The following is a 27,302-nucleotide window of genomic DNA, read 5'->3' on the forward strand; positions in this document are numbered from 1 at the left end:
CACATCCGACACGGAGTACTTGTAGCTAAACAATAAGATTTTTACAAATTGTAAGTTTTGGGTCCGTTGAAGGACTATTAGAGCTACAATTTAAACATAATTTTTACAAGATACAGAGTGTTCCAAATAAGTAAAAAATATTATACTTGTATTTTTTAAATGGAATACCCTGTATGTTATTCTATTTTAGATTATACGATTGAAATAAACGTAAAGTTTGATTAAGGTTTATCACACTTAAACCTTACCTTTTTGAAAATATTTTCAATTTTGTGAAATTGCAGTAAAAAAATTAAGACTTTATTTCTCCAAGGGTATCAAAGTTTTTAATATTAAATATTTACTGAAAATTACTTATTGATCAGATATTGTGTTGCAATAATAAAAATTATACTATCTTATACAGAGTGTCCAAAAATTTATATTAAAAAATTACTAGCTTTAAACGGCAATAACGTGTTTAATTTAAATTGAAAATTTAAATGGAATTTACAAAGATTTACATAGTTTTTTTTTCGTAAACAAATGGACATGCAATATTATTATTTTTATCACCTGTATATTTTGTACATATGTCGCTCTCAAAAAAATCTAAAATGTCAATATTCCATAGGTATAGTGATAAATGAGGTCTAAATTATAAGAAAATATATTTTCTACGAAAACTTGAAGAGAGATATAGGTAAAAAATGGTATAATACATTTTGATAGACAATTAAATTGTGCGTCTGATTCAGGTAAAATATACAGGCTGTTCCATTTTAAATTAAACAATTATTGCCGTTTAAAGCTAGTAATTATTTAATATAAATCTTTGGACACTCTGTATAAGGTAGTATACTCACAATACTCCGTCTCGTATGTGGTAAACAACCCTGTATAGTGTGCTTCAATATTTTTGTGACGTGAATATACATATTTTACATTTTATCTTGAGATCATTTCAGGGTTTAAGCATCATTTGACAAGTACTTTAGAGTTTCTACTAGTTTACTAGAATCAACCATTTTAGATGTATACTTTTTGTTTGATGGTAGTTAGTTATTAAAATAATAAATTGGTTACCAGTTATTCTATGTGGCCACAAAATAGTGAGTGGTTCAACAAATTTCTATATTCGTGGAAAAAATAATCAAAACATGTAAGCAAAACAGGAATCTCTAGAATATATTCTATACATATATTCCCTGGCAAATGTACTGTTCTCGGTAACAGACAGACCATTGTCAGAGAGCTATAATATGGAGGGTTCAGTGTCCAAGGTGCTAGACTTTTTGACAAAAAAAAAATAAGACTGGAGAATGTAATCTCAGATCAGAAGAAGATCACGGGGAGACATTATGAAAAGGTGAAAAAAACAAGATCGCAAGAGCCTTGCATGCTGGGTCTTGGGCTTGCGTAACTCTTGCACTTGTCGGTCTTGGTCCTGGTAGATCTAACACTATATAGTCTTAATTTTGGCCTTGGAGCTGCTTTTTGTATAAGTCTAAGACCCACTACCGCTCTAAATAAGTAATCCATACTAGAAATATTCTTTATTAATCTGAGTAAGGAATAAATAAAATGTGGAATTTACTAAAATCAAATCCTAGAGCAGTTTACACGGAATATTCCATTAGGAAATTAAACATATGGCTTCCGTACACTCATTAACTCGCTAACTTTAATTACAACAATTCGTTCTGACTTATAGATGATCACGTGGCTTAGTTACTCTACGATTTATAATTTGGATAGACGGCTGGTTATATTTAGATTAACTGAAAACAGTTCCTGACCCCCGAATAGAAAATAGAATCTCAATTAATTACCATTTACAGTGGCGGTCAGTGTTTTTATATAAAAAAATATATATAAATAAAAAGTAAAAGAAAAGTTATAAACACAAAAAAAAGATAATATAGACATTATTTAAATATAAAGTAAAATTAGGGATATAATAAGTTTGTTCTCACAGCTGTAAGAAACATATTTCCAACAGATAATCATGCGCAGGGTAAAACGCGTTCGCACAGAAATTTTTGATTGGTTTCCAACCATGATACAAAGAATACAAGGTATGATATTGCGCAGGTTGGTCACTACGTCACAGGTGATAAACGGCACCATTGGTCGGCAAGCTCTGCGCGCCAATTTCAAATTGTCAAACAGATGACATAATAAATGTGAAAATAATTTTTCAAGTGTCAAGCTCGATGATTTAACATAACTTTTGGGGTTATGTCCTAATTCTTCCCTATTTTAGGTCTTTTTTTATTAGTGGCAATTGGACAATATGAATATTTTTTTGTATGGCGTATGACGTCACAGGTGGTATACGCAAAATTAACGAAATTGGAGCCGCTATCGATCATACCTTGTTTTCTTTGTACCATGGTTTCCAACCAACAGTATGCTGTTCACACAGAAAATTCTGATTGTTAACTGACGTAGCTGACAGTCAGACCTGTTCGCGGATCTTTTGCAAGTAAAGTGTCCAGCGCATGAGTTTTGCGACCCAACGTCACACACATTACTTGGTAAACTTAACCTACAAAACGTGTGTTGTTTTTGTTTAGTGTTTTTTTCTTCAAAACATAAAGAAAATAGATGAGCGATTTTGAATCTTCCGAAGAATATGAGGCGTCCGAATTTTCAGATACAGACACAGACCTAGAACAGCTGATGGAGGAACGGTTAGGTTGTAGAAACAGGCCGAAGAATCAAAATTACAAAACATTAAAAAGAACAAAACCAAAAACATTAATATATGTCTTTGGTTAATTCCCTGTTCGTTTTCTTCTTTATTCGGTATTACGTAGGAGTTAAAATTAGTTGTATTATTAGATCAAAAAAGAAGAGTAGGGTATTCGCTGTTTGCACAGACAGTTTGAAATCGATCAGAAACTGCATTATTTCAGACCTGCGCATTAACACCTGTTTGGAAGAAGTCACAAACATGTTGGGAACACGCTGTGAGAACAAACTATGGAGTCTAAAAGCCTATTTTTAAGCCCTCCATAGAACAAACCTAATATACAGTACGTCTGCTGAATCTGTGTCTATGAAAGGAATGCGGACAAAAAACATTTAAATAAACAGCAATATATTTTATACGTCGACTTGACGAGTCGTCACCGCAAATCGCTCCGCCCACTCATTTTATTGGCTACTTGCAAATTTGTCGAATTTTTATTCATGGGACGCGTCGTCTAATTTTTTACGAAAAACATCGAGAGAATATCGTTTCCCCTCTCGCGGATACCCCGTAGCTACAGAACGGACAGACGTACTGTAGGTTAGTTAGTTTAAGGTTAGTTTCTACTTTATTTTTACCAATGACTAAAGAATACAAGGACATGTAACGCCCATATACGGGCTGCAGCAGAATTTGTTACATTAGACGCCATCATATTGGAGCCTACGGATGAGTCACCAGTCACCACCTCGTCAACAGCGACAATTTTAGCGATTTTTAATAATTTGTTGGGTGTAGTGAACTTTGTATAAACTTTATTACAATGGTGATAAGCCGCAATGATAAGAAAGAGCCAAGTTTTGCGTTTCATAAGTAACTAAACAGTCCATTCCACCTTTTTACCGTTTTCTTATTGAATTTGGTAACTATTTTCTGATATTATATGTACCTACTTGATATGTGCTAATCGTCGATACTAGTTTTGTACCTTTTGTTAACATTTTAATACGTTTTTTTCGTAATTAATTAGTATGATACCACCGCCTACACCATAGACGTAGTCAAAACATTTGTCAAAAATATCTCATTAAGCAGCTAAGTTAAGAAAAATATATGGCCACGGCACTGTTTGGAGCCATGGTAACAATTTGGTCTCGGGTGTTATATATTCTTGTATTCTTTAGTCATTGATTTTCACCCTGTGTATACACGATCATAGTGCCACCACTGAAAGCATTTTAATCCATTAGATTTGTTTACGTTTAGGAAAGTTTATAAAATGCGATGAGTGCGGTTTTTCATTTTTATTTTCGCTGAAATTTATGTTGGAAATGTTTAGTTGAAACCGGTGAAAGAAATATTGGCATATTTAAAATTCGGTGTTGCTCATGCTGTGGTATTTTATACAAAGCTATTTTTAAAAATTAAGAAATAGTTTAGCAAACATTTCTCAGCCTCTGATGCAATCTACTTATATCGTCACTGAGTAAAAAAACAATTAAAAATAAAAATTTCTGTTTTTTTTTCAGTAAAGACGCACTGAATTTAGGGTCTATACACTACGAATACATTTTTAAATATGGGCTAATACTTTAACACAAAATAAAGTAGAACCAGAAAACTTTAGTACGTTTTCTGAATGACTAGATGATCTTGGAACTCTGACAGAAACGAACAGATTTAAATTATTGTCAAGATATATGTAGCGACATCTGTCGGAGAAGTGAATAAACCACAAGTGTATTGCTGGTTGAGGACTATCTGAGGCCATTGTTGTTGAGGCGCCATCTCTTAACCAAGTAGAAAAGTAAGCGAATCAGGCGGCAGAATTTACTGGTAGGAGGCAGAAGGATACCGATAATTTTAGAAGGTTCCAGAAACAGTCAGTAGGGTATATAAAGGCGTGCAATCGACAGTTGAGCAGTTTGAAATTTGAAAATACACCGTTTTAAGTTGTGAATCGTGTCAATTTGGCGAAGGAGTTTATAAATAGTTAATTGTGTGTTGTAATCAGTATAAAATGTGTGCATATAATGAGAAAATAAATTCATTAAGTATTTAATCGTGAGTTTAAATTATACTCTGTTTTTTTTCTCAGGTAAGATTTCGACAGACGATGACAGAAGAAAAGCAGATGACGTCCCATACCAATCTATTTATTTTACTAAAACAAGTTTCTAATCATTTTTAAGTTATCTATGGATGGGTTTAAATATAAATCCGTCATACGTCGTGTCTTGTTGTTTTTAACCAGTTTTATTGGTTTATTTAAAAAACGACAGATCGTATTTCAATTTTATTGGTTTGACGGAACGATGAACGACAAACGGACGCCGATGCGTATGAACTCGCTTTTAGATTTTTGTCATTTTTGACGCTTGTCAAAGTTTTGCCAATTTATAGGTTATAATTTTGTGTCAACTTTTGTTAAATACCCTGCGTTTTGGAAGATGATGCATTTTGATTCGTATTATTACGTGTGTTTTGTGTCTTTTGAAGTCAAGTGGAGGAAAAATCGAGTGAAAATTAACTGTAGACCCAGAGCACAGTTTATGTTTAATACTCGCTGCCCAGGCAGAAAGTCTTATACACCAATGAAGTTGCCATCGATAAAGTTTGTATACCATTTCGTCGTAGATAAGTGCATCTCGTATATGGTAGAAGGATCAAACTAAACACATACTAAAAACTGGAGTAGCTGTAAAATATCGAAATCACACGATAGGTAAATAATGGATTTTAGTACTGCAGAAAAATAATGTCAAAAGGTACTGGTTTAAAAAAATTAAGATTAAAGTTAATTAATCAACCTTTAAGGTATAAAATTTGGTAGGTGTTATTATTAATAAAATAGTTTGTTTTATTTACCTATGTTGTTTTATTTATTCCTGTGGAATATTACAAATTTGTATATGTACATAAGTTATATTGATAAATATAATCATAAATGCGGGTAGTTTCATAAAGCTTGAAAGTAAATAATAGTTCTTTTTATATTTTTTTGGTATGTAGTGTCTTGTTCTTGTTTGTTTTGTATTAACACATACCGTTTTATTAAATAAAATAACTCGATTACATTTTTCAATTTTATACAGTTTTTCATAATATTTTGAAGTAATCACTTGTCATCTTGTCAATCAAATTTTAAATATTTCCTGCTATGCGTTCCAGTTGTACCAACTTATTTCTTTGTAAAATAAAATAAACTACTTTGAAATTAAAATGACAGACACATCTATCACTGTCAAGGATCTTCTCGTTGGACAGACTATAGTGGACCCACAAAATTCGTAACATTATTCTATTGTGAACAACGGGTGCATATACGAGTTTGGCAAGACGACATTCAAAAAATTACAGAAAAAACAATCTGCTTTTGAAATAAAATGACAGACCACACCTTTAATTATGTTCCTGGATAATAAACTATATTAGGCTCTTATCTCCAAGTTTACTAAAAAATGTAGAATCCCAATACAATTTATTATTATATTATTTGCAACTTAATAACTTACAAAGCTTAAAAAATATAGTATCTTTTATTAATTATTTAAAACAAATTTTTTGTATCTTATCAGACTATCAACAAAGTTACGTGTTACACTCAAAACTGTTACAGGTGGAACACTTAAAACCAGCTACGAGGCCTTCGATTATCAAGGGCTGGAGTAGTTGCATATTGTATTCACAAAATGTCAGATTGTTTGAGTCAGCTGCTGTTCCTCCAATATACTCTGGAGCACATGATCTGTACACAATGGATTCGCCTAAAAGAAATAAATAAATATGTATAAAAGATAGTGTATTTCTCTCTTGAGGGCGCGATTTTTAAAATCATTGTTGCCAACCATGAACTCGGCGCCGCGCCGTGCTCACTACGTAGACAAGGAAAGAGAGGGGACGGGTAACACGCATATTCTTCTGTGATCGGTTTGTGAGGCCAAAATTCGATCGGCGGCCATACTTTGGTGACAAGATTTCGACGTGACACCGAGAGAATTTTGTTTTTTGTGACAATTGTTTTGTTTTAAATTTATAAACTGTATTTCCTGTAAATTCAGTATGGTGAGATGTTCAGCGTACGGCTGCAAAGGCCGAAGCGAGAAAAAAGTGGCTGGAATTACATTTCACAGGTAAAAATCGATACACAACTTTTGTTAGGTGGTCATAAAATGTACATTTTTTCATTATATAGCAGTAAAAATATGTAAAATGCTTTTAATATGTCTTGTACCATATCCAAACCAAACTATTTTTAATAATTCCAAGTAGTATTTTCAATATCCTGTATTATAATTAATGTTTGAAACTATAAATAATGCTACTACGCTACTGGAGAAATTCCCTACGCCACTGGAGAAATCCATGCTGAGTAGCATTATTTATAGTTTCAAACATTAATTATAATACAGGATATTGAAAATACTACTTGGAATTATTAAAAATAGTTTTGTTAGGATGTGGTACAAGACATATTAAAAGCATTTTACATATTTTTACTGCTGTAATGAAAAAAATGTACATTTTATGACCACATAACAAAATTTGTATGTTGATTTTTACCTGTAAAATGTAATTCCAGCCACTTTTTTCTCGCTTCGGCCTTTGCAGCCATACGCTGAACATTTCACCATACTAAACAACACAGTTTATAAATTTAAAACAAAACAGTATTCACAAAAAGCATAAAAATTCGCTTGGTGTCACCTCGAAACCTTGTCACCAAAGTATGGCCATCGATCAAATTTTGGCCTCAAAAATTTTTCCCTGATGAATATGCGTGTTGGCTGTCCCCTCTCTTTCCTTGTCTAAGAGTTGCCGGATTTATTTATTTATTTCCTGATATTGTCAATCGTTTTGACACTTTAGTTTTGTATTACGAGTTTTTGTTTTAAATAAATAATTTTGTAATACTTTAAGATTCAAAATGTTTACTAGCAGACCTTGCAGTCGAACATTGTTTGTTTTAGAACCTCTTTTATGCGAATTGCGAAGTGGTACAAGATAGCTTAATAGCCGTAAAAAACTCTTTACTAGAATATTGTAAACGGAAAAGCGGTAGTTAAGCTTAATCACGTGACGTTATTGGTATATTGGCTCACATGATCCTCGTTTTACAACCATAGCTGACACTGTTTTTTTTGTATATGTATTGTATTAATAGGCATTGGTTATAGAACAGAAATTGTTGTATAGTTTATTGTTTAATAAAATGTAATGTTTAAAATAAAATCTATTAATTCTTACCGTTCAATAAGTCAATATAATATTTGGCACATGAATGTGACAAAGTTCCTCCACAGGTTTGTGATTTTAGAACAGCCGCATCAGACAGGTCCTTAGGACAATTTATTGAATCATGATCTTCGCAAAAGTAACAAGTTAGGGCTTGGGTACCTTCAAAACAATATAAAAAATATAAGACACCTTTAGTAAATACCATATTCAAACGTAATAAACCTCAAAATAGCGTAAAAATAAAAGATGTTAATTTTTTTGAAAATTTACCTGCAACAAATAGGTAAACAATTGCAAACGAATACAAGACTCCCATTTTTTTCATTGTTCTGATTTTGTACAAGCTATTAAAAATATTGGTGTATTTTTTTCTTAAACTTACAGTTATAAACAATTAAGCCACCCACTTGAAAGAAATTGTCGAAATTGATTAGATTATTTTAAAAAAAATTATTAGTTCGTTTGATTTCACTGATTTCGTTTAAAAACATTTGCTAGACAAATATTTATTTATATCTGATAATGCAATACCAGTGTTCGGGAAAACACGTTTGTATACCAATTTCTTTCTTGGAATGAATATGTCTTACATTTCCTGTTAACAAAAATATCTTGGTATATCCATATTCCATTTTATAGAGTCCATTTCATTAGTTCGAAAAAATATCAAAATAAACGTTCGGCATTTAACGTTTTATGTACAACTGGCTAGGTATTTTTACACAAATGAAGAAGGAAATTAAATATAAAGGATTATACTATATCCGTATTGTAGCACATTTTTAGACAACTTCTTTATTTTTAAGATTTTGATGTTCAAACATCAACAAAATATTCTTTATGTTTGGATTAAATTTTCTCGAAAACAAAGACATAATTAAAACTTCCGTTACAATACGGAAATAGATTGAAGTTTTGTGATTACAGTGATATATAATTTATATAGTTTTGTGGCAAATTGCTTGCTATTTTATGGCAAATGCTGAAGCTCTGCAAACTTTAATCAAGCCTTAATCAAAGCACGTGTGTTTGGAATTTTGGGTATGGCTTAACACGACATGATCGGGCTAAGCCTCAGGGCAGATTTCTGAAATATAATATATATCTCCTTCGGCCACACACTTGTTTTACCCGACCCCTTAAAAGCGACACGAAAGCACAGCGTAATAGACTCTTAATAAATATGTTACTTTTATAGAATAATCATAATATTTTATTGGCATGTTTCATTTATGTATTATCTATAATTACGAGTAATTATAGACGGGTAATTTTATGACAAATCTACTGATAAAAAAATTGTTTGTTCTGTATACAGAAGGGTGCACCAAAAAAAAGTTACCGTGAAAATATCGTTCAGGATGATGAAAAAAAGTCGGGTAAAGTTTTGAGCTCTTAATATTAATATTAAGAGGTGCCCTCATCGTGATTTTTTATTTCCCATTTAAATAACACGGGGAAAGAATTTTTTCTTTTTTAGAATTTACTTGCGTTCTAACAAAACAGCGGTTTGTAAAAATCAATACATATTCTTGTGGGAAATTGAACGGTCTTCAAAAAAGGTCTGATATGAATTTTCATTTAATCGACTCGTTTGAAAGATATTCTACGTTAAAGTTCAACTTCAAATCGTATATGATAACTTCTACAATTTTTTATATTTTGTCACGAAATAATGGTTCAAAAACATAAAAGATCATATTTTATTACAAAATAATGGCTCAAAAACATAAAATATCATCATATTTAATCACGAAATAATGGCTCAAAAACATAAAATATCACTTTTTATCACGAAATGATGGCTCGAAAACATAAAATATCATATTTTATTATGAAATAATGGCTCAAAAATATAAAATATCATATTTTATCACAAAATAATGGCTCAAAAACAAAAAATATCATATTTTATCACGAAATAATGGCTCAAAAACATAAAATATCATATTTTATCACGAAATAATGGCTCAAAACATAAAATATCATATTTTATCACAAAATAGTGGCATAGAAACATAAAATGTCATATTTTATTACGAAATAATGGCTCAAAAATATAAAATATCATATTTTATCATAAAATAATGGCTCAAAAACAAAAAATATCATATTTTATCACGAAATAGTGGCTCAAAAACATAAAATATCATATTTTATCACGAAATAATGGCTCAAAAACATAAAATATCATATTTTATCACGAAATAGTGGCTCAGAAACATAAAATATCATATTTTATCACGAAATAATGGCTCAAAAACATAAAATATCATATTTTGTCACGAAATAATGGCTCAAAAACATAAAATATCATATTTTATCACGAAATAGTGGCTCAGAAACATAAAATATCATATTTTATTACGAAATAATGGCTCAAAAATATAAAATATCATATTTTATCGCAAAAAATGGCTCAAAAACAAAAAATATCATATTTTATCACGAAATAATGGCTCAAAATCATAAAGTATCATATTTTATTACGAAATAATGGCTCAAAAACATAAAATATCATATTTTATCACGAAATAGTGGCTCAGAAACATAAAATATCATATTTTATCACGAAATAATAATTCAAAAACATAAAATATCATGTTTTATCACGACATAATGGCTCAAAAACAAAAAATATCATATTTTATCACGAAATAATGACTCAAAAACATAAAATATCATATTTTTATCACGAAATAATGGCTCAAAAATATAAAATTTCATACTTATATACAACAACCCAAAAGCTAAAAAGGTGGAGTGCAGAAAATTTATTGTTTGTTTATTTACCTAGAAAAGTAATTCCTGGCTATTTCCTCTCTATGTGGCTTTCACACATGATATCTGAACAAATCACCATTGTAATAAAGTTTATACAAAATTTACTACACACAACGAACTATTAAAAATCGCCAAAATTATCCCTGGTGCCATATCCTTTGTTTGGCACCAAAAAAATGCTATCCTATGATTCTACATCACCAGATTTTCATTAAATAACTTACTTGCTTTCAGTTTATTTTAAAAACTAATAAAAAAAAATTATGAAAAAGTGGTATTTTTCGTTTGTTTTCTATGCAACAATATTTAACAAATTATTAATGGAGATAAACTTGCTTTGTTGGAATTTTTAACAAATAACGTTTCTAGAAAAAACGTATGTAGTCACTTTTGTTTATTTTTTGATAGTTTAAAAGTTAATGTTAAAATTTGTAAGGAAGTAATAGACGTTACTCATTGATCGGTGAGCCAAGCCGCATTACATGCCACACTATGTCGTATAAGTTTGTGTTTTTGTGCTTTTTGGCAGTAACATTATGCAGTTATGGTAAGACATCATTTTGTTATAACTTGAACCCACTCCAACTTGTTGTTATTCTAAAAAAATATTATAGACAAGTTCGTAGAATTTATTCTAAATCTATGCCTTTTTTTTCAATGTTAATAATTATCAATAATTATACAGGGTGAGTCTTAAATAAGTGCAAATATTTCCATAGATGGTAGATATACATATTTTCTCTTTTGAAGATTAAAAAAATAATTTCTTAATTTTTTTGCTTAAATTTTGAGAACCACTGGATCTTTTCTGAGTTTTCTTTCTTGTAAATTTAATCTACTACCTATGTTGCCATATTTTCATGATATAAGGTTCTTTAAATAATAATTTTAAGAAAATCCATAATTCATTTTAATGAATAATTCAATTTTTCAAAAAATTACGAATGTTGTTTTATTTTTTCGCGAAAACAACCTCATAGACGTGTTTCTGAGATCGAAATATACTAGCCCTAAAAATATTTCCACTTATTTAAGACTCACACTGTAGTGCAGGTTGTATTTTTATAAAATTAGCTTTTTACAGGGTGGCCCATCGAAAACGTTCCGCAAGGCATAACGGCCAGGGTTATTTTATTTTTCAGAAAATCCAAAAACATGACAATTTTGTTTGTGAGGGGGACAACTTTTGCCCCAAAAATGATTGCAAAATCTTCAACTCTATAAGCGGGGGTGTCATCCCCCAACTTTTTTCAAATGGGAAGGGGAAAAAAACAGCAATGAAAAGAGCTTTCTATTCTCTATATTTCCCCGCTTCGTTTTTGAAAATCGGTCGAGTCATTGAGAAAATATGAAGGATTGAAATTTGAAAAGTTTATTTGAAGCTCTGCAAACTTTAATCAAGCCTTAATCAAAGCACGTGGGTTTTGAATTTTGGGCGTGGCTTAACACGACATGATCGGGCTAAGCTTTAGGGCAGATTTCTGAAATATAATATATATATTTCCTTCGGCCACACACCCGTTTTACCCGACCCCTTAAAAGCGACACGAAAGCACAGCGTAATAGACTCTTAATAAATATCTTACTTTTATAGAATAATCATTTTAATATTTTATTGGCATGTTTCATTTATGTATTATCTATAATTACGAGTAATTATAGACGGGTAATTTTATGACAAATCTACTGATAACAAAATTGTTGGTTCTGTATACAGAAGGGTGCACCAAAAAAAAGTTACCGTTAGAATATCGTTCAGGATGATGAAAAAAAAATCTGGTAAAGTTTTGAGCTCTTAATATTAAAGATTGAAAAAAAAAATTAATATTAAGGATTGAAATTTGAAAAGTTTATTTAAACATTTATCAGACTAAATGATAAGGATAAATTCCTTCAACCAATTTGCTGTTTTTTCTTATTATTTGTTGTTTTATTTGTTTTTTTTTTCTTATTATTATTTGTTTTTTTTCTATTACTTATGTTTACGCATTTTTTCACTTGCCACAAGGTTGGGGATGACACCCCCGCTTAGAGGGTTGAAGATTTTGCAATCATTTTTGGGGCAAAAGTTGTCCCTCTCACAAACAAAATTGACGTGTTTTTGAATTTTTTGAACAAAAAATATCCTGGCCGTTATGTCTTGCGGAACGTTTTCGATGGGCCACCCTGTATAATTTACTAACCGAGTGTTTCAGTCTTATTTATAAATTATTAAGTATGTATATCTAAATTTTGATAATATTATACCCTCCCAGTAGACTTTGAAGTAATATATTAACATTAGCGTAACTAGCAATTCATCCTGGGGGGCCTAGAGTAGATCACAGTCAGTGGGGGCCTAGTGCTTTTGTTTTTTAAAATATTAAAAATAATAATATTAAAAAATAAAGACGTTTTTTTGAATAAAACGTCATGATTTTCTCTATCAATAAATTTAAAAGTCTTATCAAACCGTGTTCTCTAAATACCTACAAATTTTGTAAAAAAAATCAAAACTAACACTCATTTTTTGAACAAAACAAAATAATATTAACTAAACAAAACTAGAAAAAGTTATTTTTACTATCACAAGAAAAATAGGTGTATCCGTTTAAAATTAGCGAGAACTGAAACTAATACCACAGATTATACAGATTATAAACTTTGTTTTTTCTTTATTGTTTTTCGTGGTTCCAATTTTCGGAATCGGGCACTAGTTAGGTTACTAGTTTGCGCACATAGCACGCCCACTTATGGCCTCTAAAATTGTGCACAGCGTCTGACCTCCACAGTTATTAGAGAGATATCGGAAAACCGAATAGCGTCATGCAGTATTTACGCGTACCTTATCATGGTTACGATATGCGCGAGTCAATTTTTAACGCAACACCCGCTAATAACGTTACCGCCTGACGTAATTTGCGGATCAATTACACCAAGCGCTATTTCTAAATAACGCTTAAAAATTGCTTAAATGGGCATGTGCGGGTATTTGACAACCGGGGCCGGCCGGCGAGATCTTTTATTTTAGGTTATGTGAATTGTTTTGAATTATTGCTTTAGTTTTATTAGATAATTTGATGTTTAAGTAGCTGGGATTAGTTTTAATTAAATAAATATGGCCCAAAATATGGATTCCACCTCTTCCAATATTAAAGAACCTATAAAGAGGCTTAGGTTTACAGCAGATGACGACTTAGCCCTTCTAAGAGAATTTGTTGCTTGTTGCCCTAAACCCACTGGAAGACGTTGAACAATAAAGCACTGGAAATAAGCACTTTAGCCCTTTAGTTTTAAAATACCTAGTAAACAAAACAATTTCAAAGTTTTAAATTCAAAGTTAGTTTAAGTTTAAATAGCGGACGCGAACAGAATAGGTATATATATAACTAGGATTCTTTCCGATCCGATAACTATAAATGAAGAGAGTTAATACCACCTCACGTAAAGGAAATAACACCTGGCCTTATTAACGTCCATGCACGCTATTCGGTTTAGCCATATATCTCTGTTACGCTGTTTATTGTTATTTTACGCGAGTTTATTTTTGCGCACAGGAAATTTTACTCGTTTGCACATCGTCATAAAAAACAATTTTCGTACCACGAATTAGGGACAAGATTTTTATCTGTATACTTATAGGATACCTAATCTGTGCTAATACAAACTTAGCCAGAATTACCCTATATAGCAGTAAGATTTTAACTTGTTTTTCCTCGAAATAAGAGCTATACACTTGTACTTGTTTTATTTATCTAAAAAATCGATTTTTCTTAAAAATATTATTTTCAATACATGAGGATGAACTTGAGCTTTTATCATTATGTCTACAGACAGATAAGAGAGCTAGTCATCGAAAACACACACATACAATTAAACACCTAGAATAGAATAATATTACTCAACTAAAGGTTAAAATAATTACCATCATACAGTGACAATGGATCCAAAAATATTGTGTTCAGTTTTGGTCCTAACACTTTTTATTTGCATACATCCAAGTAAGTTGTTTTTAGTTGTTAGTAAGTAGAAGAATAATTCTGTAATAATAAGCTATCTTTAGAATGTAAGAATGTTTTTATTTTCGATCAGTAATGTAAATTTATATTAAGAATCGATTTCATTAGTTCGAAAAAATAGCAAAATAAGCGTTCGACATTATTTACCGTTTTATTTATAACTGGCTAGGTATTTTTACACAAATGAAGAAGGAAATTAAAGATAAAGTATTATACTATATCCGTATTGTAGCACATTTTTAGACAACTTCTTTATTTTTAAGATTTTGATGGTGAAACATCAACAAAATATTCTCGAAAGTAAAGACATAATTTAAAATTCTGTTACAATACGGAAATAGATTGAATTTTTGTGATTACACTGATATATAATTTATATGTTTTTTTAACAAATTGCTCGCTATTTTATGGCAAATTCTGAAGCTCTGCAAACTTTAATCAAACCTTAATCAAAGCACGTGTGTTTGGAATTTTAGGTGTGGCTTAACATGACAGGATCGGGCTAAGTCCTAAGGCGCGTTATCACGAGTCAAATTTAGTTGAACAACTTTAGTTGATCAACAAAAATTGAATAAAAACTTGATCAAGTAAAGTTCACATGTGCAGCAGAAATTGGTAGTCCCGGTTCAGTTTAAAAATGGCGTCGATACAACGCAAAGCGTTTTCTCTTGCATCTTTGTTTTAATAGTCACTGATGCGATAGTTCCAGAGGCACTCGTGTCTTTGATATAGTTCAAAAAACTTCATAATCACATTTTCTGACCATTTAACACTCATTGTTAACACTATTTTTTTATTTTCAATAATATTTCTTGGCAAAAACTACCAAAACCGTGGTCAGTTGATTGACTGCCTAGTTCACACGTTTCAAGACTTGTTTCAACTTGAAAGCAATTCGGGACTTGAACGACAAAAGTTTGAATGGATCAAACTTTTGTTGAACAATTAAAAAGTTGATCAAGTCCATTGTAACAGTAGTTCTCACTATAGTTTTTATTCAATTTTTGTTGATCAACTAAAGTTGTTCAACTAAACTTGACTCGTGAGAACGCGCCTTTAGGCAGATTTCTGAAATATAATATATATTTCCTTTCCGTAGCAAAAATGTCAAAAGTTGACATATATAATATGTCATTCTATTCAGAATGATATTTTCTATCAAATAAAGTAAAACTTGGGGTGTGAGGAGGGGGTTAGGTTTTTTGTACTTAAAGCTTTCACAGATTACTTTTATTATATCCTAATAATTTAATATGTGTGTAAAATAAGACCTTATTATTATCTTACGAATACTACAACAATCTAATTCTTATATGTATGTATTTTTGTTACAGCATCAGCACTGTTTTGTTATCAATGCAGAGGAGATACCAACAATTCTGATTGTGAACTCAATGTCCTTACTTCAGCGTATCAACAAAATTGCACAACTGGTTTTGTCTGTGCTTCTTATATAGTTGAAAGTAAGTAGATACGATATAGATATATATTTTTATGTATACCTTGCATATAAAGATGAAAACGATACATCGACCTCTCGCCAATATCGCTGTTGCTCTATTATTTTTGTGATGTTTGTATCCCCAATCTTGTAGAATATAGAATGAGTAAGATCTATTGTGTCCCCCTTCCTTGAGTCATCACACAGTCTATAACCCATCATACCCCTGTTGTAGAGGGGACAGGGTATCTACCATCCTCCTCTAACAACAGTTCTTCCTCCGAGGGTACACACCCTTCCGCTGTTGGAGTTTGGCCCTCCGTGCGGCCCTTCACAGTCGAGGAGCTTGTCTCCGGCTGAGGAACCCGTGAGGTGGAGGCTGGAGGATCTGTCTCCATTTTCTCCACCTCTTTAACTTGGTCTCTCCTAATCTCCTTAGACCTGATACCGGTGTTGTCCCGTATCTATAATAGAGGATATGTTTCTTTGTCTCTATTCCTATTTTTCACAATTCCTATTGTGAGGACCTGTCCCCTAACCTATCCCCAATCTTGCAACTGTATCTTTAAAGGAGCGTTTATACAAGTCAAGTCAACTGCTCAAGTCACTTGAAATCATTTCCCATGAATGTTATATGTAATATCAAAAAGTATAAAATCTGCATAATTTTTATTTATTTTTATAGGTTCGACCCAATACATGGTCAACAGGGGATGTTTCGAGCCTAACGTTTGTGACGTGGTCAACGCCGATAGTTCACATGTCATTGGCGTAAACCGGACTGTCAAACTGTGCACAACGTGCAGTTCGAGTGACCTGTGCAATGCCGCACATCCAGTCACATACAGCGCAATGCTTCTAGTATTCGTTCCAATAGCAACATTTATTTATAACTATTTTTAATTATTTTTTTGTTACTGAAGTATTTATTTCAAAATTCGTACAATGCAGATTCTGTAAAATTTTGTCTAATAATAGATTATTAATAGATTACGTTAGTATGCTCATAATGCCCTGCTGGGCATTATCGTATACTGGCTAACACACGATGGGCATTATCGTATACTAACACGCGTGATGCATACAAGATTTAGGTTATCAGTATTTTAGTATTTTTGAATAAGTTTCAATATAAAATGTCAATATTAAAAAGTGTTTTGATGACTGTGTGATGAGCAACATTTATTTTTCCTCCTTTTACTATTTTTTAATACCAAAGAATTTATTTCAACATTTATGCAATACAGATTCTGACAAATTTTGTTTTATAATAGATACACTTATGTACTTAAGGCGGTAGTACCTATGTCCATAATGCCCGGTGGGGCATTATAGTATACTAACGTACGATGGGCATTATCGTATATCGACACCCTTGATGCATAGAGTATTTTATTGTTTACTTATTCATCAGTAATTTAGTATTTTTGGTTGTGAACTTTTTATACAAAATGTAATAGCTTTTGGTTGTTGTTTTATATGCCCAATAATTTGTACTGTGTTACTAGAAGTTTGTTTATTAATTCTTTGAAATATCGTACAGTAGTATATGTATTATATGTAATGTCCAGGCGTGTTATAGGTTTGTTTACGTATTTCGTATCCTAGCAATAATCCTGAAGTTAAAAATGGAAATAATAATTAGAATAGAATTGTTGTTTTGAACACAGAAGAATTTTGGTGAAATCTTTACATGTTTCTTAATATTAAATTAGTTATCTGAATATGATTTTATTTTTAATTAACAATATTTTTAAGCTAGATTAAACCAATATAGAAAAATGTGTATAGGATAGAACACGATTTGTCAAATTACATTTTAAGAATATATATAATACAGAATTTTTGTTATTATTTTATATAAATAAATATAGTAAAGAAATATTTTTGCAAAAATAATAATTTAATTTTTATAAATAATTTTTAGATGGCATTTTATTTTAGTATAGTTTTTTTTTTATTTAGTAAGATCTTTCAAAATTTGTATTGTATTTGTAAGTATAAAAGCCTTGGATTTATTTAACATAACTCAATTTGCTGTATTATTTTTATTAAAAGTAGCTTTTTTGAGACATTTTCGTTCTATTAATACTATATAAATAACTTTGAATCTATATCTATAAATTTTAATATTATAAACAACCTAACCGAACTTAAAAAAGGTTTTTGTTTCTCCTGTAAAAACAGGTTTTGAGTATTTCAAAGTAAGGTATCGATATTCTTATTTTCCGATTGAAAATTTCCTCTGTCGCATGTTCCAAGTCATTATTTGCTGTATCGCAAATAATCAGACTGTCAATTTTCCTTAAAAAAGTACCTTTTCCATTAGATTAGAAGGTCTCTTTATCAATATATAAATAAAGAGTGCATGTATGATTAATCGAAAAGGAAAGGCATACATAAATAATGAATCCTCTAGATTATACAAATATTCCTCAGTAAGTTTAAGAACAGTTAGGTATTCAAAATCACATAGGTAGTGCTATAATGGATTCAAAAATCTTGTGCTCTGTTCTTGTTATAACACTGATTTGCATTCATTCAAGTAAGATGATTTGACTATTGATAACTGTTGAATAGAATACTTAAAATTGTGTTTTAGCTCTTTCTCAGGCGACAGAATGTTATTATTGTCATCCAGACCATGAAAGTAACAAATGCTTCGATCCTGTCGAAAGTTCATCACAAAACACAATAATTAATTGTAATGAGCAATATGGTCCACCAAGTGATAACGCTACGTACATTTGTATCTCTGCTAGCATTAAATACGGTAAGTAGGTAGTGTTGCATTTATGGTTGCAAATGTGTTGGTTAAATTTATAAAAAAATTAATTGTTAATATACTGGCAAATACTTTTTTAAATAGATTTCTCAAGAAATTATTATATCCCCGGATTACATTTACAAGAGGAAAAACTTTAAAAATAAAAAAAGTTTTTGCTCGGTTTTTCCTCTCGTAAAGTAGGCCTGTTCCAAACATCGGAACACCGTTTTAACACCGGTGTTGGGCTGACACCGGTGGCCAAATATAGACTATTCGGTGTTCCGATGTCGACACCGACACCGGTGTTCATTTCGATACCGGTGTTCATCTCGACACCGGTGTTGGTCTGGACACCGGTGTTCATCTTGATACCGGTTTTGACTACGACACCGGTTTTGATATTGACACCGGTGTTTTGTAAACGGGTTAAAGAAGAAATAATGATAATTAATAAGTTCAAAATAAACCTGATAATAATAATGTCGTATCGGTGCTTATTTTTATAGTTTATTAAAGCGCACCCCCCGACTTTAATTTAAAGCTTTCAAATTTAAATATAATTTTTCTGTCAGACTAATCACTAAAATAGAGTAGAAGCGTCAGATAAACAACTATAAAGTAAAAAATTGTTTAATCAAAAACAAATAGAAAACAAAACATAAACAAAAATTCGTAGCTGTAAAATAAGCTAAAAATATTACATTAAAAAAAAAACGGCACCATCGACATCGACGATCGACACCGACACCGGTGTCACGATAAACACCGGTGTTGTACATGAACACCGGTGTAGAGATAAACACCGGTGTTGAAATGAACACCGGTGTTGAGATAAATACCGGTGTCGGTGTTGACACCGGTACACCGACTAAAACACCGGTGGTCATCAACACCTAACACCGGTGTTCAAATCTCAACACGGAACAGGTCTATCGTAAAGACACTCAGTTGGCATACTGTTTATTTGTTTTTCTTTCAAGCGTTTTAAAAATACTAGTATGAATCCATTTTAATAAAGAACAATATATGTAACTCTCTCTGAAAAAAATTCGTATTACTTACACATATAAAATTTGCAGTAAACCATAAAAAACAATGATTTCTCTTATCGTTTAATTGGAAGGAAGTGAAAGAACTTAAATGAAGAATTAGAGTCAAAAATTACCACTGTGACGCTGATTTTTCTTTGATCTGACTATAGTGTATTTTGCAAACCAACTTTAAAAATATCTTTTTTTTATACAAGGCGATAAAATGTTATTGTATAAAACAGTGCATAAAACAATATTTTACGTTTTAAAAAATATTCAGAAATTATTATTTCAAGGAATTTGTTACCAGTAGAAAAAAATATTGTGCTGGGTTGGCGTTGGTTTCTATGTAATTTGACAAATAAATAAAGCTGTCTCTTTAGTTGTCAGTTTTGAGTCAATATTTTTTAATTCTCTTTCGTGTCGATTGCAGATTGAATTGGAGCCTGAAATGGCTCAAAACGAAATAAGTATATTACCAACAGATACTCAGGCTGAAGCGACAAAGCCATATCCAAACTACTTCCATTTAAATCCCGAATAACTTATGAAAAGGAATACAAAAATTTTCAAAAATGGAAGCAATTAAAAAACGTGCGTGAAGAAATAAAGTTTTTAACCTATCCTCGTTGTTAAAGTATCATTTAATCTACCTTTGCGGTTAAAGTACTATTTTATCTACTATTTTTGATAGATATAAGGCAATTTTAACAGTTTAACAGTTTTAACAGAATCAAAAAAAAGTGATTTTCTGATTTCAGGTAATGCCTCTCAAACAGGAATTTTCAGAGACTGCATGGAAGCTAAGCCTAAAGTGAACTACTGTATTCATTTCGAAAAGGGCTTAATGGTAATGAGATTCCTATCTTTCGGGTACCTAAATATTACCTTAGTTTCTTGTAATACATGCACGAATTCTTTGTGCAACAGACAAATTTTTGATCTAAATGGTATTGCAAATAATGCAGCCAGCTTGCAGTATGTTCTTTTTCCATTAGTACTATGTTTAATATTTTTGCGTGCAGCTTAAAGAGCATATTGTAATGAGTAATACTTTCTTATTTTTTTTTAAATAAACCACTTTGTATGATATTGAATATTTGTCTTATTTCCATTAGAGAATGTATGTCTTTATGGTCACATAATCTATTCCATGGCAGAATATTATTATACAGAGCAGGGTGAGCCAAAAAAAACTAACCTGTGAAATTTATGTATTAAAATGAATGAATTTTCTTTACTTTTCTTTATCTTCTTCATAATTGGAAATGGTTGAATATGACTAATTATTTTGCACTAGCTCTATAATTCAGTAACATACGTGAATCATTACTAAATAAACAGTTAATCAATATATTTCGACACCCCTAAAGTACTTAAATTTGTACTTTTTCTGATTAAAGCTGAGTCTACACATAACGTCTTACCGTACGTTTTACCGGCCAGTCAAAACGGAAACCCGTTTAATGAACTGACGGCATTTTTCTAGACGGTCTTCCATGATAATTCAGTTCAAGTAAATCGTCCATTTTTTTCGTCTACAAACAATCTTTTACGTGTTTTACGTTTCGACGTAAAGTAAAACTTCACGTGTAGACAGGGCTTAACGTTGTTAATTACCTTTATCGCTTTAATGAAAATTCGAAGAATACGTTTTGCACATACAAAAATTGTCTCCTAAAGCATATACATCTGATATCATCGCAAACAATCTATTTATCTTATATCTTATCATTGTCAATTAGTTAAAAAATGTAAACCGTATTAATAAGCTTCAATTTATTAAATTGTGTGAAGGTTTCATGCCAAGTTTTGTACTAATATTGACAAAATGAAAACAGAAATATATTTTTCTTCGAGTTTTGTAATTTTATTAGTTACGTTCTCTTTTGGTAAGTGTAATTTATTTAATATTTTTTTTTGGCTATTCCGAAAAATTTTCTATTTGGAAAATTATAAAATAAACTAATTTAAATTAGGAATGAGATTTTTTTTACAATCTATCGATAACTATCGATAGTTAACAATTTATCCAATAACTTTAAAATTATCGATAAACCGATAACTATCGGTATGAAGATTGTTATCGATAACTATAATACATGGTGGTTCGAAATGAATTTTGGACTTTGGCAGCATATTCTGCAGATAAAAATGAGTAAAAAAGTTCGTATAAATTTTTGTCCCAAAATACTTCGTTTCAGCGATACAGGGTGTAGAAATTTTATTTTTATTTCGGGTTTTTTCAAATAATTTCTGATCTAAGGTCGGTATTTGGATGAAAATTGGTTTCTGGGGGTTTTTTGATATGAAAAATTTGATTTCGATGTCAATATGACTCCTACTTCTAGGGGGCGCCACCTACATGTCTTTAACTATTTCAAAGAGTAATAGTTCTTTGTCCGTTCCTGTATATAATTACTGAGTGAAAAAATATACATTTCGGTTAATTTTTACGTAAAAAAGGCCTCTTGGTAAAAATCACTACGTGCAATGGTTCTCGAGATATTTGGAATCTAAATAATCAATACATCATTGACAAAAATTCAACATATTAACACGGCATATAAATCACACGGCAGGCTAACTCTGCCCAGATCCCATTGTTTGAAATTTCTATAAAATTTGACCTTGAAAACACCATTATGGGTGCCGAGTCAGGGCCGGATTAAAACGTATCAAAAAATTTCCCAGAAAATTAACTATTGATAGACAGGGTCGTATTAAAAAAAATACTGTAATTGACTGAAACTGAATTTTATTTACACAATACTTTTATCTAAACAAATGAATAGTTAACCGCGCACACTCCTCGAAAAGTAAAAATGAAAAAATCAATTAAACATTTAACTGTAGAGAATAGACAATTAAAATTAAGAAACATGCCAGGAGTTACAAACAAGAATTAAAGAAATACCCAATAAAATATCTATTGAACAATCTAAAGTGGCTACGTACAAATTATGTCCATCAATGGACATAGCAAATTTTGTTAATATTCGAATTGCACAAATTAACAAATCAGCTAAAGGAAGAAAAGTAACTAATGAATTGAAATATAAATGTTTGGCTATATAGTTTTCCGGGCCAAAAATATACAAGACGCTCTTGACAAATCTATTTTGCCTTCCACGTCCAGAGACCCAGAGACACTAAGGTAATGAATATATATGACATCGATATCAAACCTGGCTTAGAAAATCTTAGTGTATTTGAGACTCTGAAAAAGAAAAGTTGAAAGTTTCGATGACCCGGATGAACTTAATCGATATTGTGCTATGTATTGATGATAAATATGAATATCAAGTGCAATTTATTTTATAATAGTGGTCTTGATAATATTGTAGGTTTTGAGGACCAGAAGGGGAACAGAGAGTTTAAACCAGCTCGGGTGTCTCATGTTGTTATGCTCAGACGTATCTTTGCCAATGGGAAGCAGTCTCTAGCTTATTTCACAAGCTTGCTTTGTATGTATGTTTGTTCGGGGCAAATCTTGTAAGCTAAATTAGAAGCACTTCCTTTCATTGTAGGAAATTGAAATTTGGCATGTAGGTTCAGTCCCGATGACAATACATTTTCTTGCAAAGCATGACCCGAATTTTTGACAACTGTCAAAAAAATCCAAAATTGTCCGATTTTGACAAAAATCGATATATAAGATGGCCATGGGCTAAAATGAAAGAAAAAAATATTCAAATTTGACAGCTGTCAAAAAAATCTCAAAGTTGTCCGATTTTGATAAAAATCGTTACATTGGATGCTCCCTACCACATAGTCGGTTTTCATATTATTTGTCTCACATTTGAACTGTCAAATTTGACAGCTGTCGTTTTTTTAAGTTCTCCTTTTTAATGAAAATCGATATACATATTATTAGGATGCCCATAGGAAGTTATTTAAGAAAAATAATTGAGTTTAAGTGTGTGGCACTGAGAAACCAGCATAACTAAAAAGTAAAAAATAAATTTAAGAAAAAAAACTTTTTAAAAACAAGCTTTTATTTAAATACATTAAGAAGAAAAAATAAACTTTTTCTTTAAAACTTTTATTATGAACTTATAACGTCATTACACAATTTTATATTACATAAAAGCTTGTCGCGAGATTTGAGTGTACAGTTGCACTCATAAAAATCTGGTACGACAACTTTATCTTGTAATTCCAATATCTTGTAAACCTATCATTATTTCCATCCAGTTTAAAAGAACATTTAAAAAACTTTGTGTCCGAATATTACACCCTGGTACTGAAAATTGCCAAAATGATATGGCAAACATCTTATTAAAAACGGCAGACCTTATTATAAAAAACAACAAGACCTCTGTTATTTTCTCTCTGAATTGTCATGAGCTATCCATAAAAATAAAAAATTGATACGGATAATCAGAAAAACAGTATTTTAGAAATGAATCTTGTTTGTCATTTTGCAGGATACCTAATAATAAAAATTACTTTAAATGCCGTAGGCAATGATTGAGTATTAGAACTAAAAGAATTTCGGACTTCCATTGTACTACTAAACTACAAAAACCAAATATATCACACAATAAACAAAAATAAAAAAACAAAATATATCACTCAAGAAAAGAATGAAATAAATTAAGCCGTACGCTACTGACTCAAAGCTGCCGTAACTGTATGTTGTCGACTGACTACGGCACTGGTTAATTTCTGTTGCTGGCACCCATAATGGCGGCGTGCGCAAGGATATGCGCGTAGCGTTCCCGCTAAAGCGAGTTGGCCTGCCGTGTGATTTATATGCCGTGATATTAACATACCTAGCTATTAAACTGAAATCATAAATTTGAAATGTTTTTGTGCTAAGTTTCAACATAAACTATTTCATCATAATTTTTTCTCGAAAACATTTTGATTAATTTGAATTTGAAAATAGTAAAAGTTCGCTCTATTTAATACTTTATTTTAATTTTTAGCTCTTTCTCAGACGATACAATGTTACGATTGCGATCCAGTAGATGAAGGTGAAAAATGTGGCGATCCTGCCACAAGCGTACCCAAGCTACTCAACTGTAATAAAGAATTTGGTCCACCTGAATCTAATTCTACCTACATTTGTCTCTCTGCGTACATTAAATACAGTAGTAAGTTATTCCTCCCTTTTCCATTTCCCTCACCCATTTCCCTCACTCGATTTTTCTTATTTCGCCTCATTTAATTAAGCAAAATATTCTTGTAATATCTTTATGAAAGACTTATCTAACACCAACAAAAATAAACAAGAAGATTAACAATAATAATTAAAGATTTTAATACATTTATTTGTTGAAGGTAAAAATGCTAGACTTCTTTGGCTTAAACTTAAAACCTACATTCTGGCGTTTTAAAAAACTTTTTTAACGAGTTTGTGATATTTTGATATGTCAGTCTTTTCCCTGAATTCTAGCATTGTCCGTATTATATGCTGTACGTAGCCCAAAGACTATATGCCATCAAGACTGTCTCCGAAGCAATATTCTTAGCATTTCTTTCGGCACATCATTAATTTTTCGTATACTTTCAATGCTATTTCATATCGCCCCCTACTTTTCTCTGGAAGTAAACTGGCTTCTGCTCTTTTTGCAGCTTCTGTAAGTTCTGGTGGAGTACCAATATTAAATTAGTTTTCATTATCAGAACTTTCCGACAACATGCTGGCTTTCTATGTTATATAGATTCGAAAAAGCGAACGAGAAATTTAAAACTGTCACTTAGATATTATATTTTGTTTAGAAAAATATATCTATAAGAAATATTAACAAAAACTACTTTTTGATGAAGTATTATTTAATTTACATTTTCACTAAATTTTATTCAGAGCGAACATTAATCAAACAAATAAAATTTTGCAGTAGGCCGTACAAAAAAAAATGATTTCTCTTATCGTTCAATTGTAAAAAAAAATGACAGTTCCCAAAATAGCATCTATGAATAGCATATAGACACAGATTAAGTATACTATATGTATACAGATAAAAATCTTATCCCTAATTCGTGGTACGAAAATTGTTTTTTATGACGATGTGCAAACAAGTAAAATTTCCTGTGCGCAAAAATAAACTCGCGTAAAATAACAATAAACAGCGTAATAGAGAGATATCGCTAAACCGAATAGCGTGCATGGACGTTAATAAGGCCAGGTGTTATTTCTTTTATGTGAAGTGGTCTCTCTTCATTTATAGTTATCGGATCGGAAAGAATTCTGTTCGCGTCGCGTCCGCTATTTAAACTTAGCCTAACTTTGAATTTAAAACTTTGAAATTGTTTTGTTTACTAGGTATTTTAAAATTAATGGGCTAAAGTGCTTATTTCCAGTGCTTTATTGTTCAACGTCTCTGCCAGTGGGTTTAGGGCAACAAGCAACAAATTCTCTTAGAAAGGCTAAGTCGTCATCTGCTGTAAACCTAAACCTCTTTATAGGTTCTTTAATATTGGAAGAGACATATTTTGGACCATATTTATTTAATTAAAACTAATCCAAGCTACTTAAATATCAAATCACCTAATAAAACTAAAGTAATAATTCAAAACAATTCAAACATTACCTAAAATAAAAGATCTCGCCGGTCGGCCCCGGTTGTCAAATACCCGCACATGCCCATTTAAGCAATTTTTAAAGGTTATTTAGAAATAGCGCTTGGTGTAATTGATCCGCAAATTACGTCAGGCGGTAACGTTATTAGCGGGCGTTGCGTTAAAAATTGACTCGCGCATATCGTAACCATGATAAGGTACGCGTAAATACTGCATGACGCTATTCGGTTTACCGATATCTCTCTAATAAATGGTCCGGTCAAGCGCTGTGCAGAATTTTAGAGGCCATAAGTGGGCGTGCTATGTGCGCAAACTAGTATCCTAACTAGTGCCCGATTCCGAAAATTGGAACTACGAAAAACAATAAAGAAAAAACAAAGTTTATAATCTGTGATATAGGTGTCAAAAATTATAAACAATTGTTATTTTAAAGACCAAATTAATTGTTTCTTATTTCTAATTTCAGGTAATGATACTTTAACTGGAGTTTACAGAGGATGCAAGTCGCAAAAAAGTGATGTTGAGAGTTACTGTGATTTTTTCAAAGAAGAAATAGACGGCCCTAACGCAACTGTAATATCTTGTACTACGTGTACTGATTCTTTATGTAACAACCAAACATTTAGTCTTAGTGGTAATTTAAACGATGCAGTCAGTTTGCAGTATGTTGTGTTTCCATTAGTATTGAGTTTAGTATTTTTGCTTGTAGCATAAACAGTATATTAATAAATAATACTTATTTTTTTATACGATTTTTTTTGGAACTTTAGTTTCGGAGATATAAATTTAATCGGACCTTTTTAAAAAAATTAATTTTATTTTTCAGAAACTATTA

At 31.2% G+C, this 27,302-nt stretch overlaps 4 protein-coding genes across 5 annotated transcripts; 3 read left to right on the forward strand and 1 right to left on the reverse strand.

Moving 5' to 3' along the window:
• Positions 1-6,111: 6,111 nt before the first annotated feature.
• Positions 6,112-8,333, reverse strand: LOC115884686. Its single transcript, XM_030903336.1, has 3 exons — positions 8,186-8,333; positions 7,925-8,074; positions 6,112-6,444 (listed from the first exon to the last, which is right to left on the reverse strand). Exons 1-3 carry the CDS (start codon positions 8,238-8,240, stop codon positions 6,269-6,271), a joined length of 381 nt encoding a protein of 126 aa, XP_030759196.1. The 5' UTR covers positions 8,241-8,333; the 3' UTR covers positions 6,112-6,268.
• A 2,794-nt stretch (positions 8,334-11,127) lies between these two features.
• Positions 11,128-17,976, forward strand: LOC115884685 (prostate stem cell antigen-like). Of its 2 annotated transcripts, none has more exons than XM_030903335.1 (3): positions 11,128-11,246; positions 16,032-16,160; positions 16,824-17,976. In XM_030903335.1, exons 1-3 carry the CDS (start codon positions 11,192-11,194, stop codon positions 17,039-17,041), a joined length of 402 nt encoding a protein of 133 aa, XP_030759195.1. In that variant the 5' UTR covers positions 11,128-11,191; the 3' UTR covers positions 17,042-17,976. The 2 variants fall into 2 exon arrangements, with proteins under 2 accessions (XP_030759195.1, XP_030759194.1); XM_030903334.1 differs by lacking the exon at positions 11,128-11,246 and adding an exon at positions 14,495-14,679.
• A 538-nt stretch (positions 17,977-18,514) lies between these two features.
• Positions 18,515-21,033, forward strand: LOC115884683. Its single transcript, XM_030903332.1, has 3 exons — positions 18,515-18,683; positions 18,741-18,911; positions 20,698-21,033. The coding sequence occupies exons 1-3, from the start codon at positions 18,626-18,628 to the stop codon at positions 20,964-20,966; spliced, it is 498 nt and encodes a 165-aa protein (XP_030759192.1). The 5' UTR covers positions 18,515-18,625; the 3' UTR covers positions 20,967-21,033.
• Positions 21,034-21,561: 528 nt separating this feature from the next.
• On the forward strand, positions 21,562-27,214 carry LOC115884684. Its single transcript, XM_030903333.1, has 3 exons — positions 21,562-21,828; positions 24,871-25,038; positions 26,934-27,214. The coding sequence occupies exons 1-3, from the start codon at positions 21,768-21,770 to the stop codon at positions 27,179-27,181; spliced, it is 477 nt and encodes a 158-aa protein (XP_030759193.1). The 5' UTR covers positions 21,562-21,767; the 3' UTR covers positions 27,182-27,214.
• The last annotated feature ends 88 nt before the right edge of the window (positions 27,215-27,302 follow it).

This window comes from Sitophilus oryzae, unplaced genomic scaffold (assembly GCF_002938485.1).
Source record: "Sitophilus oryzae breed Bouriz unplaced genomic scaffold, Soryzae_2.0 scaffold_312_pilon_pilon, whole genome shotgun sequence".
Taxonomy (NCBI): domain Eukaryota; kingdom Metazoa; phylum Arthropoda; class Insecta; order Coleoptera; family Curculionidae; genus Sitophilus; species Sitophilus oryzae.